Below are 18,583 nucleotides of genomic sequence, written 5' to 3'. Positions count from 1 at the left end.
AGTTTATGTATAAAAACATGTATAATTTGGTCCATAATTAGTAGAATAATTAACTATAATTAGAAATAATTTAAATAATAGTTAGAAGAATTATAATAGATTATAAGAAATGAAATTTAAGTCTCTCTCTTAAATTCTCTTTTCAAATTCTTTTTTTATTTTTTCTTCTAAATTACACATTTTATATTCACATGTATTTCATCCTTAGTTCACACACAAGTTCATTTTTTCTTTCGTCACTGCTACTGCTACAACTACTTTCTCCTTACTCTTATATATTTTGGATTTTTTTTTAAGTCTTGGATATATTTTTTAATTGTGTTAAATATTTCTTTTTGTAGTGTTGAATGTTCTTTTTCAAATAATTTTAAATATCCCAATTTGTTAGTTTTTATTTTTTTTAAATAATTTTAGTTATCTCTTTTTTCTTAAGTTTTAGATGTTTATTTTTATTGAATTTTGTGATTTAATTAGTGTCTACGAATTTCAATTTGACTAAGTAATATAATTTGTGTCGATTATTTTTTTCTTCTATCTATTTGCAGTCAGAAAGCGTGAAATGAAGGTAGTTCTTCTGCATCAATGTGTTCATCTAACTAACACCGAGGAGGCTCATCACCACATGTTTTGACATTCACATGGCTCTTAGATTAAGTACAGTGACCCCATATATATTTCCCACAAACATTGAAATGAAGGGTACCTATATTGCTATCTATATCTAATCAAAGGACGTTTTTGTACCAATATAGGTAGAGTGGGATTTGGAGGAAATAATTATGGTAGGGTAGTGTAAACAAAGAGTGGAAGCATGTGGTGATAGGTCTAAGGGTGCGTGATGCAGAAGAACCACCTTAATAATTATGTTCATTTCACGCTCTCTATCTGACGGTAAATCAGAAAACAAAACATACCATTTTATCACTTGTTCAACATTTTTAAGCTAATAGATAGAAGGAAAAAAAAATGGACACTAATCATATTACTTAATCAAATTAAAATTAATGGACACTAATTAAATCACAAGATTCTTTACTGCATTGAATAAGATTTAGGTGAATTTTAGGCAAATTTTTTTCTCACCACTTTTAGTATATATCGAACTAACTTCTTCTTTTCTTCTTACTATATATTATAAATTAGTTGAAAGGAACACAGAAGAACACAAACTAAATATTAATATCCTTTATTGTATGTTTTTAATTTAAGTTCAGATGTAACATAATAGAGTTTGTTTTTTGTATAGCTGTCAAGTTGGTTAATTTGTTAGACATAATTATAGCACTATTAGTTAGTAATTTATTTTCCCTTTTGCTATATATATTGTAATTGGTACTCAGTACTCCTGTGTGGTTCTTTTAATCAATCATTCTCTCTTTTCACTTCTTATCAATTCTTCTTCCATTACTTTGAATTTCAATGCCTGAGAGTACATCACCAACCTTCTTCTTTTCTTATAATTATCATTTTTGTAATTCACTTGAATTTTAAGCTTGGTATCATTTTACATGGTATCAGAGCGAGAAGATCCAACTATGGCAGATAATTTAGCTAATCCGAATGCAAGCCCTTCATCAAATTCCGCTGCAGATTTTGAGAATTTCACCGCTTTCATGCGTCAATTCTCTCAATTCCAGGCACATCTTGGCAGATTTAGTTCCTCTTCTGCAATTTCTGATCCGATTAGCCATTATTTTCTTCATCCAGGAGAAAGTCCTGGTTTGGCCCTAATTCCACTTAAGTTGACACCTCAAAATTATTATCAGTGGTCGCACGATATGTGGAGAGCACTCAGATCGAAGAACAAGGTGAAATTCCTCGATGGATCCATTCTAAAACCAGGTGAAGGTGATCCTAATTTTGAAGCATGGGATAGGTGTAACAATTTTCTCCTCTCCTGGATCAACCTCTCTCTCAGCCCTGAAATCGCTAAGAGCGTGATGCGGATTAGCTCAGCTCCAAACTTGTGGAATGATTTAAAACGTCGTTACTCACAGGGAGATGTCTTTCAAGTTGGTACGTTAAAAGAAGAATTTTATGCACTCAAACAAGGTGATCTTACTGTTACCTCTTACTTTGCTATGTTGAAAGCTATTTGGGAAGAATTAGAAAATTTACGTGCTATTCCTAGTTGTGTTGCTTGTGTTAATGGATGTTTATGTGGATTACAAATTGTTCGAGACTATGCTTCTGAGGAATATGTTGTCAAATTCTTAAAAGGATTGAATGAGCAATATTCAAATGTTAAATCACAAATCATGTTAATAAAGCCGTTACCTGAAATCAACACAGTACTATCTATGTTAACCCAACAAGAGCAAGAATTGAATTGTGACCTGTCAAATAGCAACATAGTGACTAACTCTTTAGAGGTGCAAAACTCAACTGGAGGCGGTTCATTTTCTGGAAGAGGCAGAGGCCGTGGACGAAATTCCGGCAGAGGAGGAAATCAAAAATTTTATAGTCGAGGCTACACTTCAAAGTTTTGTAGCTACTGTAATCGAATTGGTCATTTAGCAGAGACATGCTATAAGAAAAATGGCTTTCCTACTCACCAAAAGCAGCGAGTGGCCAATCAACTTAGCACTGACGAGATAGTTGAGAATTCTGGTGCTGAGATTGCTGATTTTAACCAGGATAAAAGGAGCGATGATACAGTACTTGTGTTGACTCCAGATCAGAAGGAAACCTTACTAGTACTCCTTCAACAACCACGCATGCCAACTTCAAATAGTGTAAACCACATTACTTCTTCGGCCACCCTTACTCAACCAAAAGGTAGGCATTGCTTGAGTGTATCATCAAATTTTACTAAAACTTCTTGGATACTTGACAGTGGAACTACTGATCATGCATCCTATATTCAAGAGTCTTTCAAAACTTTTCATTATATGAGACCAGTTTTAGTAAATCTACCTGATGGTTCTACCACTACAACAAATATTTGTGGCACTGTGCAACTCTCTAAACATTTGATTCTTACCAATGTTTTATTCATACCTCACTTTAAATATAATTTGATTTCAGTGTCTAAACTCACAAAGTCATTACATTGTGAATTAAAATTTACTGATTCTTTTTGTGAGATACAGGTACTCCCATCATTGAAGATGATTGGGCAAGCTAAAGTCATTGGTGATCTTTATGTGATGGATGCTCAACCTTGGAAACTAACTACACCAGAAGTTAACACACATTCTGTAAATGTCACAGTGCAGCAAGATTTAGGAACTCTATGGCATGCTAGACTAGGTCATTTACCATCTAAAAGAATGTCAATCATGAAAAATACATTTCCATTTATTGAATGCATTTCATCATCTCATGTTTGTGATTCTTGCCACTTGGCTAGACAAAAGAAATTGTCTTTTCCCATTAGTAATACACAATCAGAAAATATTTTTGATTTGTTACATATAGATATTTGGGGACCACTCTCACTTTTATCTACTGCTGGCCATAAATATTTTCTTACAATTGTAGAAGATAAAACGAGGTTTACTTGGATTTATTGCATGAAACTAAAATCCGAAACTAGAGTGTTAATAGAAAATTTTGTTCAAATGGTGCAAACTCAATTTCATAAAGTTGTGAAACAAATTAGAACAGATAATGGGATGGAATTTAAAATGAACTCCTTCTATAACTCAAAAGGAATATTACATCAAACATCTTGTGTTGAAACTCCTCAACAAAATGGAATTGTTGAGAGGAAGCATCAACATATACTGAATATTGCAAGAGCACTTTTGTTTCATTCTAATATGCCAAAATGTTTTTGGCACTATGCTATGCAACATTCAGTACATTTAATAAATAGACTACCAAGCACCTTCTTGAATCATCAAACGCCTTATGAGGCACTTTTCAAGAATAAACCAGATTTGACTCATCTCAAGGTGTTTGGTTGTCTTGTTTTTGCTACCACTTTGAGTACTAATAGAAGAAAATTAGATCCTAGAGCTAGAAAATGTGTTTTTCTTGGTTATCAATCAGGAACAAAAGGGTCCATTTTATTTGATTTAAAATCCAAAGAAATTTTTATATCAAGAAACACTGAATTTTATGAACACTATTTTCCATTCAAACAAATACCAAGCACTGATTTTTCTATAGATCAGCCTTCAATTGAATCATCCAATTTTGACCCTTTTGCATTCTTTTATAATAACTCTGCACATACTTCTTCATATGAGCATACTCATGGCATAATTGCACCTCACACCATACACACTACACCTGATTCATCTGCCACTTCTACATCACCCATGGCATCTCTTCATGATATAACAGATTCTGCATCACCCGCCACCTTAGAATCAGCATCTGCATTGGCACCATTGGAACATTCATCCATTCATATTGAGTCATAATCTGCTGCACCAGTTTTGAGAAGGTCTGAACGAGAAAGAAAAACACCCTCTTATCTTAAAGATTTTCATTGTTTCCATATTTCATCACATAGAGATCCAATCAATGCGGCCCAATTACCTTCAACATGTAAGTATCCCCTTTCTCACCATTTGTCATATTCATTGTTCACTCCCAAGCACCAGGCCTTCACTTTTGCTCTCATAAATAACCCGGACCCCAAACACTATTCTGAGGCTGTTATGCATGATTGTTGGAGGAAGGCTATTGAGGCAGAACTCACTGCTCTTGAGCAAAACAAAACCTGGATCATCACTTCTCTTCCTCCTGGAAAGAATGCAGTTGGTTGTAAGTGGATTTTTCGCACAAAATTCAACCCAGATGGCACTATCGAGAGGCATAAGGCACGTCTTGTTGCCCAAGGTTTCACTCAAATTCCTGGAGTTGATTACATTGACACCTTTAGTCCCGTTGTGAAAATGAGCACTGTGTGTGTTCTTCTTACCGTTGCAGCAGCAAAGAATTGGCATCTTCATCAACTTGATGTGAATACAGCTTTTCTCCATGGAGACCTACATGAGGACGTTTATATGAAACTTCCAAAGGGGTTGCAGTGTTCCGATCCAAACTTAGTCTGCAAGTTGACAAAATCTTTGTACGGTTTGAAACAAGCTAGTCGCCAATGGAACATCAAGTTGTCTGCTGCACTTGCTGATCTGGGGTTTACTCCATCTGAAAATGATCACTCGCTTTTTACCAAATCCACAGGTACAAGTTTCACAGCTATTCTTGTTTATGTTGATGATCTTGTGTTAGCTGGAGATGATTTGAGTGAAATTCAAGCTGTCAAAATGTTTTTGGATGATAAATTCAAAATTAAAGACCTTGGCCTTCTTAAGTTCTTTATTGGGATGGAGGTAGCACGAAGCAATGCTGGTATTGCACTGTATCAAAGAAAGTATGCATTGGATTTGATCACAGACTGCGGTTTGCTTGGTGCAAAACCAGCATCTACTCCTATGGAGTACACTACTTCTCTGTCTAAGGCTTCAGGCTCCCCTCTTCCTGATGCAACCATCTATCGTAGATTGGTGGGCAGACTTCTGTACCTTACTAACACAAGACCAGATCTCAGCTACTCTGTTGGATGCCTATCTCAGTTCATGGATTCACCAACTGATGCCCACTTGAAGGCTGCCTATAGGATCATCCGGTATCTAAAACAATCACCAGCAACTGGCTTATTTTTCTCTGTCAACAATTCTTTCACACTATCTGGTTACACTGATTCTGATTGGGGGGCTTGTAAAGACACCCGAAAATCCATCAGTGGTTATTGTTTCTTCCTTGACCAAACTCTTATTTCTTGGAAGAGTAAGAAGCAGGCTACAGTTTCAAGGTCGTCCTCAGAAGCAGAATATCGCGCCCTTGCTAATGGCACTTGTGAACTCGTTTGGTTACTCAAACTACTAAAAGAATTCAACATTCTTCCTCCTCTTCCGGTTGATATCTTCTGTGATAATAAATCTGCTATCTATATTGCTTCAAATCCTGTCTTTCATGAAAGAACCAAGCATGTTGAGGTTGATTGTCATGTGGCTCGAAACAAGTTCAAAGAAGGGGTTTCTAATCTTAGGCACGTTGTCTCCAGTGAACAACCGGCTGATCTATTCACTAAATCCCTTCCTCCAGGACCATTCTCTCATTTGCTTTCCAAGCTGGGATTACTTGATTTGCACAAACCACGTAATACCAGCTTGCGGGGGATGTAACATAATAGAGTTTGTTTTTTGTATAGCTGTCAAGTTGGTTAATTTGTTAGACATAATTATAGCACTATTAGTTAGTAATTTATTTTTCCTTTTGCTATATATATTGTAATTGGTACTCAGTACTCCTGTGTGGTTCTTTTAATCAATCATTCTCTCTTTTCACTTCTTATCAATTCTTCTTCCATTACTTTGAATTTCAATGACCTGAGAGTACATCACCAACCTTCTTCTTTTCTTATAATTATCATTTTTGTAATTCACTTGAATTTTAAGCTTGGTATCATTTTACAGCCTTTTCATCTTGAGAATAAAGGCATTTAAACCCTTATAAATTATTATCATTTATTATTAAAATTTATGTATGTAACATGTATAATTTGGTCCTAACATAATGAATAGAGTAATTAGTTATAAGTAGAAATAATTTAAATAGTAGTTAAAAGAATTACGAAAGATTATGAAAAGTAAAATTTAAGTCTCCTTTTTTTAAATTCACTATGATAATTTTTAGCAATAAAATCTTTAGCTCCAATACAATAATAAAAAATTTAGCTAAATTATTATTTTAGTAAGACAACAACAAATTTAATTATCACCGATAATTAGTAACAAATTCAAGGTGAAAAGATAATTTACAGCAACAAAAAACAGGATCATTTGTTGGAATTTACCTGCCCGAGGACAATGTTTACTTTCCAGCTAAAAGAAAAAGGGAGATACTGACCATATTTTATCATAAAATGATAAAAATTATGGGTTTTATTAATAAATAAATTAAGGTTTAATTACTCTTTTGGTCCATATAGTTTCGTAAAATTTTCAATTAGGTCTTTATATTTTTTTTTAATTGAATCCTTGCACCAAATTTTTTTTAATTGGGTCCCTACATTTTTTTTTCTTTTTATTTAGGTCCCTGTACCAATTCTTTTTTTTAGTTAGATCCCTATAAAATTAAGTCAATTACTACTAAGAGGAACTTAATTGAAAAAAAAAATTGGTGCAAGAACCCAATTAAAAAGAAAAAAAGTGTAGGGACCTAATTAAAAATTTTACGAAATTATAAGGACCAACAGAGTAATTAGACCATAAATTAACTAAAAATTTTATTTACGGACATGTGTATTTTAGAGAGTATTTAGATCTTTAAATCATAATACATATTTCATCTATAGTATAAAAAAGATAAATATAAACATTACAATAATATTATATTGTTCTATGATGCAGAGTTGGTGGATAAACATTACTATCATAATACATATTTCATCTATAGTAGTTGGTGGATATTTTTAGTTTTATGTATCATCTTCGTAAAAGAAAAAATAGAGAACAAAGCAGCAGTCAAATAAGATGCAGAGAAGAGTGTTTTTTTATCCAACATGTATGTTGTGCTTAGAATTTTTTTTAATTATTATGTATTTCAAAAAATATTATTTCTACAACAAAAATAAAAAGTAGTGATAATTGGAATCTCAACTCGTGTCTTTTGGATCAATTTTTCTTACCTCAACACTCAACAGTAACCTGTAAGTTGAATGTACTTAAGTAAAATACATAGTATGTATTTATCATGATAGAAATACATTACTAAATGTATATTATTCATTAGAAATGCTATTTATGAACTAAAATTAGTTTTTAAAATCAGTCACCAATGTATTTATATATATATATATATATATATGGTTTAATTTATTTTCAATGTGTATTTATATTCTAGTAGTGTTAGATAATTTTTTTAGTGTTTGAATGTTTTTTTTCAAAAAATTTTAGATATTTCGATTCGTTAGATTTTGATTTTTTTTAAAATAATTTTAGTTATCATTTTTAGGTTTTGAATGTTTATTTTTATTGAATTTTGTGATTTAATTAGTGTCTACTAATTTTAATTTGATTAAGTAATATGATTAGTGTCAATTTTTGTATTTTTTTTCCTTCTATTTATTAGCTAAAAAATGTTGAAGAAGGAATTGGATAACAATTGATAAAATTGTATGTTTTGTTTTCTGATTTGCAGTCAGAAAGCGTGAAATGATAAATGAAGGTGGTTCTTCTGCATTACCCTTAGGCCCATCACCACATGCTTCAACGTTCTTTGATTAGATCTAGCTAGGTATAGTAGCAATATAGGTACTCTTCATTTCAATGTCTGTCTCCTTCTTTTTTCCACGTGAACGGGTGAACTCGGGATTTTTTGCTGAAATTAAAAAAAAAATTATTTAAAAGGTGAGTAAGTTTATGATATAATTGAGATTCATATAAGCTAAGTTTATTATATGTTCATTATGTTGGGTATTGTATATCTTCTAAAATAGGCTCACCGATAATGAAATTAAGAACATCAAGGGACCCTGCTTCTGACTACATTACAGAAAAAAAAATTGACAGCTCAAGCACCATTATTGAATTGAGATTTGGACCACCTAGATTTGCTTTTGTTGTAGCAGTTGCCAGTATTGTCATTAGCATCCAAAACAGATTGGTATCATATTTGGTAATTTTTGTTGTGGCATTGGACCATACACGTTTTATGTACATTGTCTACGCATCTTATTTATGAATTTATAAGCATTCGTAAACTACTTTTAATTTCCTATAGGTTGAGGACTTGAGGTAATGCGTATTTTTTTAATCAATCTTGATGCAATTCAATTATTGAATCGAGATTGTTGCTGGCAAAGCTCAACTTTGTATATTCTTAAATTATACCCAATCAAAATAGATTGGACCAACTTTAAAGTTGAAACATGGCATATATAGCGTGTTACAACAACTTCAAATTTCATCTATCGAAGTGCTTAATATTTACAACTCAGTCTTCCCATAAATCAATAATATACATTTAGTAATGTATTTCTATCATAAAAAGGGCCTTTGATTAGATATAGGTGTCAATATAGGTAGCCTTCATTTCAATGTTTGTCTCCATTTGATTTGTTGGAAAATACAGCCAATTTCATGCTTTATTAGATCGCATAGCATGAAGATGATGTTGCATGTTCCTCTCTTTAGTCTTTATTTACTTTTTCTTACGTGGTAAAAGAAACACGTTAACAACATAGTGATGTTTAACCACATTTAATAATGATGTTTATGGATTGGAAAGAAAAACTAAAATCATGTGAAACAAAATAATAGTGTGGGAGCCAAATAACACAACCAATAAATTAAATTCAAAATTTAAAATCAAATTTCATTATTTGTACAGTTATTTTAGTTTTCAATCCAAAAGAGTTTCATCTTTTGCCTATATATATACGCATGAATTAGTTGAAAGGAACATAAGAACACAGAAATATGATTTGCTTCTATTTGAGTTTGGGATCATTTCACAATGCTCCGATTCTTAGTTCTCTTCTTACAAACAATAGAATGACTATGATAAAATTAAATAAAAAAAAGCTTTTGAAAGGCAGCCCTACGTGCAGCGGTCACTATGGTACTCTACGATATGCTGGACGAGCATCCCACTTATTGGAGCGGTCCAAGTGTGTGGGATACTATAAGCAGCTGGACGTAGCGTGTCAGCAAGATGAGCTGTAAACCCATCCGAACTGAACACCGGCGGCGATAGAGGACGTGGCTTTGGTGGTAGTGGAGACTGGTTCTCTAAGTGGAGAGAATTAGATAGAAAGATTGTAGTTGTATTCGGTGGAGGAAACTGGAAAGGTACTCCATTGTGTGTTTGAAAGAGCTTCAATTCAACTAGTGTGTGTCCAGTTGAGGGATTCTTTCACATAAAGAAAGGGTATGTTATGTAGTTGCATGCATGTAATGGAGAGAGAATCTTTCACATAAATTTCAGATTTCTTATGGCAGTTTCTAAATCTCTCTGCATATATTGCACAAATTTAAAGCTTTGAATAATTTTGTTTGTAGAAGAATTTAACATTCTATTTGACTAGAAACTTGGTTTTTGGAGATATACATTTTAAGTCATTATCATGCATTAAGGTAATATAATAGTTTAAATTTGGATTCTGATCTATCATAATGGCTTACAGCATGATTTAAATTTATACTATTAAATTATCTTTTGACAATCACATAGAAAACTAAAAGATTTATGTGAAACTGCAGTAAGAAGTCTGAAATTTATGTGAAAGATTCTCTCTCCATTACATGCAATGCAACTACATAACATACCCTTTCTCCCTCCCTCTTCTATTACACACCTTCCCCTCAACTTCACACACACCATGAAGAACGAGAAGCCAGCGTTGGACGTCCGCGTTTTCTGTTGGTCTCCAGGTCAGCGAGGAGTGCCCGGCATGGACCTTGAACTGCAATAATTTAGAGAACGAAGGTATACTTTTTAGAAGGATTGTTGTTGTGTTTGGTGGAGAAAAGGGGCTCCATTGTGTGTTTAAAAGAGCTTCAATTCAATTCAAGTAGTGTGTGTGAAGTTGAGGAGAAGGTTTTTAATAGAAGAGGGAGGGAGAAAGGGTATGTTATGTAGTTGCATTGCATGTAATGGAGAGAGAATCTTTCACATAAATTTCAGACTTCTTACTGCAGTTTCACATAAATCTTTTAATTTTCTATGTGATTGTCAAAATGTGTTGCACAATAGAATAAGTGATATCATAAAATTAAATATTTTTTTTTGTTATATTTTAAGTTTATTATTTTATATTTTCTTTATCAATTTTAAAATTAAAAAAATTTAATTTAGAAATTAAAAACAAAAATATCTATTTATTGTAATTTTAGATGTATGTTATTATGTTAATTATAAATTTAGTATTTGCTAGGGGTAACAACAAAAATGTCTCATGCATATTTAACTGAAATAATATTTAAAATTATTGTGAAGTGTAGGAAATAAAATTGAATTAATTTACTTTATTTGAATTAAAATCAATCTTTTTGGCTGATCTTCTAAGTAAACCAACTTTTTTCCCTAAAAAATTATCTTTAAATTAACTTTATAAACTACATAAATACCGTGAATAATCTTATAGTTATTTGGGTTATATAAAAACAAATAAAAAAGATAAATAAATTTTTAACTTTTTTATTGATAGATAAATAAATTTTTGATTAACTTAAAATACAAATACGTTATTTATCTTGAATTTGATTTCATAATTTTAACTATTTTTTATCTCTTAAGTTTTATGTTTATACACTTTAGCTATTTTCTTTTTAAATAATGTAAAGTGTAAACACTATTTTGGCAACGTAAATTTTTTTATCAAAAACATTGCTTGCCATATGATTAAGACCGAGTGGCTTTTGAAAACGTTGAATTTGCTTGCGATGACATTTTACCTTTGCTAATTTCTAGCAAATCATTCTATAGAAGTGGTGATCACTTTCCAAAGAATCTAAATTTGTTTATGCTATTTATAGTCTTAAATTAATTTGTTAAGTATCTAAAGACTCCTGCTACGACATTTATTAAACATAAGCTCAAATTAAAGCACGTGATAATAGTTAGATGTAATTTTTCTTTTTGGTTTTAAAACTGATGGACAAGTTAATTTGATTTAAAAATGATTCACTAAGATCTCTACTTTAAAATAATGCGATCCATGTTAGTATTTAAGTGAATTTGTCTCGCAACTTTTAGTATAATGATAATTAAATACTACCATAATATTATAATGGTCAATTGACATACTCAATATAATTTTTGAAATTGAATCTTGTGATTTAATTAGTGTCAACTGAAAAATAATTAATGCGCTCTCTCTCCATATATTATTTACTGGTGAATATTGATTCTCTTTGCATTATTGAAGACCTAAATATTGAATACGACCTTGGGCTATTTCACATGCCATCATATTCTGTTATGTTGTCTATTTTTGGTGGGTATAAAACATCAAATGTACATGTTCGTGACTGATCAAATGTAGAGACACAATTCAATAGTTGCATGCATTATTATTATTCTCACTATTGTTATCAATTCGCTGCTCCCATTATTGTACAATTGATCAAATTATTGTGCTTCAACTGTCAATTTTTTACCACATATATGATGTCCTAGTTTTATATATAGAATAATTATGGTGGTAAAATTGGAAACAAAATTATATAGTGGGAGATATATATAGGGTCACTCTACTTGATCTAAGAACCATATGAATGTGATATATATAAAGAATATTTTTTGGTGACTATATATATAAAGAATATGAAAAGAAAAAGAAACCACAACCCATAAGATGCTCAAATTAAGGTTCCAAAGGCAAAATGTAACATGCCAAGCTTTAAGCTTTTTATGAGGTCCACCAAATTGTTTCATGTTGTAAGCTTTAAGAAAAAGAAACGTATGCATTAGGCCTGGAATAAAGATTTTAACTAATTTTTTCAGAAAAGAATGCATTACACATGATGTATTTATTTATTTATTTATTTTTCTATTATAAAAAGTATTCCAGTTCACCAGTTCAAGTGGAAAAAGAAGGAGACAATCATTGTAATGAAGGCTACCTATATTGCTACTTATATCTAATCAAAGGACGTTTTCATACTAATATAGGTAGAGTGGGATTTGGAGGGAATAATTGTGGTAGAGTAGACAAAGAACGTGAAGCATGTGGTGAGTAAATTTATGATATGAACTGCAATAATCTCAGAGTTCCAGTGACACTAATAAGAAGCTATGAAGGTGAGTAAGTGTATGATATGATTGAGATTCATATAAGCTAAGCTTATTATATGTTGGGGTATTGTATATCTTCTAAGCTAGGCTCACCGACAATGAACTACTTAAGAACAGCACATGGTTCACATGGTTCAAGGGACCCTGTTTCTGACTGCATTACGCAGAGAAAGAAAAGACATTATTAAGGTACATGTATAGCAGTTTCCTTGCAAAGCAAATGGCATTATCTTTCATTGAATGTGTTATGAACTCTCAACCATACAGCTGAGTGTCAACCTACTTTAAAGGTCTCTAGTGAATGCATTTCGTCACTTGAGAGAAGCATGTGTGTATCTTTCAGCATTTAAACCCTTTTAAAAGAGTAAGATCCTTCATTACAATACTGCAACTCCTTCACATCTCTTAAATTAAGATCACATGGCTGTTTCTCAAGTAACGTGGTACAAGTTTCTTGTTTTTGTTTTCGTGGGTGCCCATGAATTCTTTTCCATAGAGATAATCTCATACGGCAGTTATAAGTAGAAATAATTTAAATAGTACTTAGAAAAATGATGGATTATGAGAGATGAAATTTAAGTCTGCCTCTCTTAAATTCTCTTTTCAAATTCTTTCTTGATTGATTGATTTTCTTTCTTCCAAATTACACATTAACATCCACATGTTTTCATCTTTAGTTCACACACAGCCATTTCTTTCTTTCATTCTCATTATCGTTATTAAATTCCACGAACTTAGAGAAATTCTCGAGTTGAATTATCCTGAGGTGAATCTTCATATAAAAATGATAACTAAGATTATTTAAGTAAGACGACAACAAATTCAAGGTTCAAAATCAGCAACAAATTCAACCACCATTAATGATCAGTGATGATTTTCAAAAGAAAAGAAAAATTAGCTCGGTGATTATTTTCAGCAACAAATTCAAGGTGTAGTGATGATTTATAACAACGAAAAACAGGGCAATTTGTTGGAACTCACCTGCCCAGGGACCAACTGACGGCCGAAGCAAGAAGACGACAACGACCACCAGCTGCCGCCGGCGACTGACTAGCTTGAGTGCGAGACAGTGAGTGAGTGAGTGAGACCGGAGACGACGGCGCCTGAGTGCGACAACACCAGCCGTGAGAGAGTGAAGAGAAAGAGACACGTTGAGGGCTCCAGGGTTAGGGCATTAGGGATGCCTCCTTCAAAACGACGCCGGTTTCCAGTTTTTTAAATAGAAAAAGTTTTAAGCATAACTCGGTCCGGATTAAAAATAAACCAACCGGTTCACTGGGTAATCAAGTTTTCGTTCAAACATGTTAAACTATTTAATTATTTTTACACAAAAATATCTTCACATGACTAATCACTTTATATTAAATATCGAAATTATATATGAATATGAAGTATCTTCATGCAAAGGACGATGTTTTATTTCATTTTCTTCTTCTTGTTTCAAACATAGAAGGCGGCAATGACTGAATTGGTTGCAACTTGCGTTATTATCAACAGTTTCAATCATTTCATGTTTGGACTCCAACGGAAAGGATTCAATATTGTTAGTACCCGTTGTAATATTTATTATATCATATTTTTTTTAGTAGTCATAATTTCATTTTCTGACGGTTACATGAGTTCCGTTGTCACATATATCGCAGCACTAAAGGGTGTTATAACCTTGACACGTGCACTAATTTATGTTATTGCACAGTTTATTGGTTCAATAATTGAATTTATTATGCTAAAATATGCCATAGATCCAATGTTGAAACAAAAATATTCACCTGAAGGATGTGCAATTAGTGATGTTAAAGAACCAAAACCAAAGCCACTATTTACATTCTTAGTGGAATTTTTACCGATATTTTTTATGCTGTTTGCTGCTGTCACCTTTAGATTTGACAAGAAATGGTCAAAAGAATCAGCGTTACCAATAGTGTGCATTGTAATTGCTGGGCTATTTGCAATAGCAGTGTATGCATCTATATTTTATTCTTGGCAATTTGACTATGCAAATGTTAGAGATAACCAGTAAAGTGTTTGGGTCCAGCTTTATTAAAAAGTAGATTATTGTGGAGTAGTTTGAGTTTTTTTCGTTGGAAGTTTTTAGGCCTGCATTACATATTAGTATATTATTGTGTGTAGTGTGGCTGTGTGAGTGTGTTATGATTTGGAGGTTGTCCAATCTATTTAATTAAAAAAAAAAAAAAAGTCAGAAGGAGAGTGTCTCTAGGAGTGTTATCCCAAATAATAGGTTTGAAGAGGAAAAACCTTTTCTTCTTTAAAATTTGTACCATCTTTATTGTATATTCTCTTCAAGTTTGAAGATGGAAAACATTTTGTTCTTTAAAATTTGTATAATTTTTATTTATTTTCAAAATCTTTATTATATAATCTTGTACATATAAAATATATTCTAATAATTAATAAAATATAATATTAGAATTGTTAAAATAGAAAATATTACTTTTTATGAATATATATAATATACAATAAAAAAAATATTTTTAAGTTTTTGATGTGACATTGATAATTGATTTGTATCTTGCAATCCATTAATCAACTTCTTGAATATAATTTTCAGCCTCTAACAAAAAAACTGACTAAATTTCTGATGAATCTTGTCTTTAGTCCATCAAAAAGCATTATGTTAAGGCAAAATGCTATTAAGCAGATAAGCTTTGCAAGAATTCATCTCAGCAATTAATTAGTTTTTTTCCCCCTTTTTTGGGTGTGTGACACTGAAGAAGCCCATCAATTCCTTTAATAATCAGTAAATTCCTTCCAAAAACAATTAGTAGGATAAACACAAACCAGAATGCATATTAACAAAATTAAATTCAATTCAATAAAGAAGAACACACTACAATTTTACATGCCTTATACTAGTCCTAATTGTTAGTAATTAGTAACATATGACACTATTTTGTATCCAAGGAACTTGAAAGTAATTAAATACAACAATTTACAAACCTATCCACCACTATATGCTATTGCAGCAGCTTGTGAAGAGAAAGCATATTAAAAAAAACAATCTCCTGCATAATATGTACCTCAAAACACAATCCTGCATTGACATAGAGCACCTAATTCAACAACAACACATTCATCATAAAGATGAACATTCAATCATGTTGTGAGCTTCCTGACAACTTTTCTCCACGAAAGGGTTGCTGCTTAAGTTCATTCATCAATGCCTTATGCAAAATCTTATCACCTTTGGTCAAACCAGTTACACCAACACCATCAGGGTCCTGAAGAAAAGGATTATGAAGGGGATTCAACCCTTCTAAATTTGACCTAAGCATCTTATCCTTCCTCAAAAAGTCACCCTTTTTATCAAACCAATCACCCCAACCTTCCCTCAAAGGCGAATCCTTTCTTCCCAGTTTCAAAAGAAGAGCGTCTTCCACACCCTTTACCTCAACAACCTTCCTCCGAACACGTTCATCAACCGGAATATCATCAGAGCCAAACGTGGCCTTGCTCCGATCTTCATTACCCATTACCGGAGACCCCAAAAAGATTCCAACTTGGCGAGACCCATCTTCCCAATCCCCCGGGGAACTCTTGGTGAAGGCCTTTCTAATGGCGCCACCGACATGGTAGAAGAAGTAGCCGGAAACATTAAGTTGGATGAGGGAGGGTTCTTCGCCAACGTCAGCAGTGTCGTCATCGTCGGATGTGCCACCGAGAGGGGATTGTTCGTCGACGATGTCAAGGGCGTCGATGGCGTCCTCGCTGGAAGATGCGGCGTCGATGACGGAATCGGAGAGGAGGGTGTCGTAGTTGACCAAATGGTGGAAGGGATGGATTCTTCGAAGAAAACGACGATGATGGTGGTGACGGTGATGATGGTGGCGGTGGTGGTGGGGGTTGTTGGTTTGGGATGTGTGGTGGAAAGAGAAGAGGAAGAGGGTTGAAACGACGGCACATAGCAGCAACCCATAGCGAGGGCGCCGCTGTGATCGGAGCCGGAATCGGAGATTTCGAAACATTTTTTTTTTCGGTGATTGGGGACAAATATTTCTGTTTTGTATGCAGTAGTTTGTATTTTTGGGGTAAAGTTGTATACAGCAGTTGATATTTTTTTTTTAAATTTGGGTCATAGAGTATTGCTATGGTGGGCTCATTTAGTAAGTCATGGTAAAAGAAGGTCTTGCTTGGAGTATTTCTACGGTGGGTCCATTTAGGAAAACCCAAGTCAATGGTTTGGGCTCTAGGCCCAACTTGAACAAATCACCTGGGAATCGCCTTGTTTAACCAATGTGGGTTGATCGAGTAGTTATCTCACTCCTCCGCTTAAATAAGCATCGGAAATTCGAATCCTAACTTGTGCATGCAACTATGACCAGCAGCAGACTTTTAAATGGAGTTTAAATTTGTGATATATTAGTTTGTGAACAAAAAAAAAAGTGAACCATCTTGTATATACAACAACTCATTAATCAATAACAAACTTTTAAATAGAACTTAGTTCGACCAGATATTAGTCATTGTCTTAGACAGGTGTTGTAATGGCAAAGTTGTTTTTACAATGAAAGTGCAAGTTTTTTTGCTTTTGATAGAGCCTAATTAGAGTGCCTATTTCAAATTAGATGTAATTAGAGTTGAAAATCTAATCGCAACCTCTTCCCAACAACCACAAACCAGTAACACAATCTCCATGAAGGATTTGCTTTCCAACTAATCCAAATTTTATATGTCTATAGTAAAGTTCTTATACACGTGTCTGAGGGATTATTTTTCAAAAATTCTTGTAAACTGTAATTGTGTATTATGATTTCTTTTTCATTATTTAATTGAAGGAGATACATTAGGCCAAGAAATAATTTTGTTAACTAGAAAAATTACTTAAAACTAAAAGATACGTTACATACTCTCTTTTTTATTTTTGTGCACTATGAATATTCTTGCAATTGAAGCATATTATTATACAGTTAAATCAGTTAATGTGATCTAACACTACCAAAATTTGGATGCAATTGGAATTTTTACTTTGAACAAGCGATCTTGAAAAAAAGTTTTATGGGAGTCAAACATATAATTAAGATATAAATTATGTGTCATGAAACTACTTTTTTCAAAACTTAAATTCATAAAAAAAATAACATCAATTATATCTCTAATATTATGTAAAAGTATTTATGTTCAAATTAAAAGTATTAATTTTTTTGATCTTACAATCATTATAACTTCATAATTATAGAATTGAATCAATTATAAAAAAATAGAAATTATAATTAACATAATAACATCTAAAATTACAGTAAGTAGATATTTTTGTTTTTAATTTATAAATTAAATTTTTTTAAAAAATATTAAAAATCAATAAAAAAAATATAAAATGATAAACTTAAAATTTAACAAAAGCTTTTTTTTATTTAATTTTATGATATCACTTATTCTATTCTACAACATATTTTGACAATGACATAGAAAATCAAAAGATTAGACTTATTTTAATAAACGCTACTCATGGAATAAATCACGTGGAATTAATTTATCTATTTTATAATTTAGTTGAAAAATAATATATTATAAAATATTAAAATTACTAAAACAGTATGAAATCATTTGTTAATATTATTTATTATTTCATAATTGGATTTTGTTTAATAAAATTATTATAATTTAAAATTATTAGCTTGTCTTTCTAATTTTAAACTTAAGAAATATTATTTATAATTATAATATAAAATCAAGATATAAATAAATAAAAGTAAAAGAATAAAGATTGATGACGTTTAAAAAAAAAGAAAGAGATATATATAATGGAAAAAAAAAAAGAAAAAAAAGTGCTTGTAAGAATACTTGAATTAAGAATCGGAGCATTGTG

At 32.0% G+C, this 18,583-nt stretch overlaps 2 protein-coding genes and 2 long non-coding RNA genes across 4 annotated transcripts; 2 read left to right on the top strand and 2 right to left on the bottom strand.

Moving 5' to 3' along the window:
- Positions 1–1,508: 1,508 nt before the first annotated feature.
- On the top strand, positions 1,509–8,246 carry LOC140177433 (uncharacterized). The gene is made up of 5 exons (XM_072210536.1): positions 1,509–2,987; positions 3,093–3,252; positions 4,117–4,366; positions 4,466–6,117; positions 8,161–8,246. Exons 1-5 carry the CDS (start codon positions 1,509–1,511, stop codon positions 8,244–8,246), a joined length of 3,627 nt encoding a protein of 1,208 aa, XP_072066637.1.
- A 1,181-nt stretch (positions 8,247–9,427) lies between these two features.
- LOC112737133 (uncharacterized) lies at positions 9,428–13,950 on the bottom strand. The gene is made up of 2 exons (XR_003168880.3): positions 13,741–13,950; positions 9,428–10,426 (listed from the first exon to the last, which is right to left on the bottom strand). It is a non-coding gene; the product is annotated as an uncharacterized lncRNA (long non-coding RNA).
- Positions 12,551–14,421, top strand: LOC140177842 (uncharacterized). The gene is made up of 2 exons (XR_011869336.1): positions 12,551–12,948; positions 13,721–14,421. It is a non-coding gene; the product is annotated as an uncharacterized lncRNA (long non-coding RNA).
- A 1,448-nt stretch (positions 14,422–15,869) lies between these two features.
- LOC112737130 (uncharacterized protein At4g19900) lies at positions 15,870–16,742 on the bottom strand. The gene has a single exon (XM_025786905.2). The coding sequence runs from the start codon at positions 16,740–16,742 to the stop codon at positions 15,870–15,872; it is 873 nt and encodes a 290-aa protein (XP_025642690.1).
- Positions 16,743–18,583: the final 1,841 nt, after the last annotated feature.

Source organism: Arachis hypogaea, chromosome 13, assembly GCF_003086295.3.
Source record: "Arachis hypogaea cultivar Tifrunner chromosome 13, arahy.Tifrunner.gnm2.J5K5, whole genome shotgun sequence".
Lineage (NCBI taxonomy): Eukaryota > Viridiplantae > Streptophyta > Magnoliopsida > Fabales > Fabaceae > Arachis > Arachis hypogaea.
Note: the sequence above shows the minus strand (reverse complement) of the source record. Positions and strands in the feature narration are given on the sequence as shown.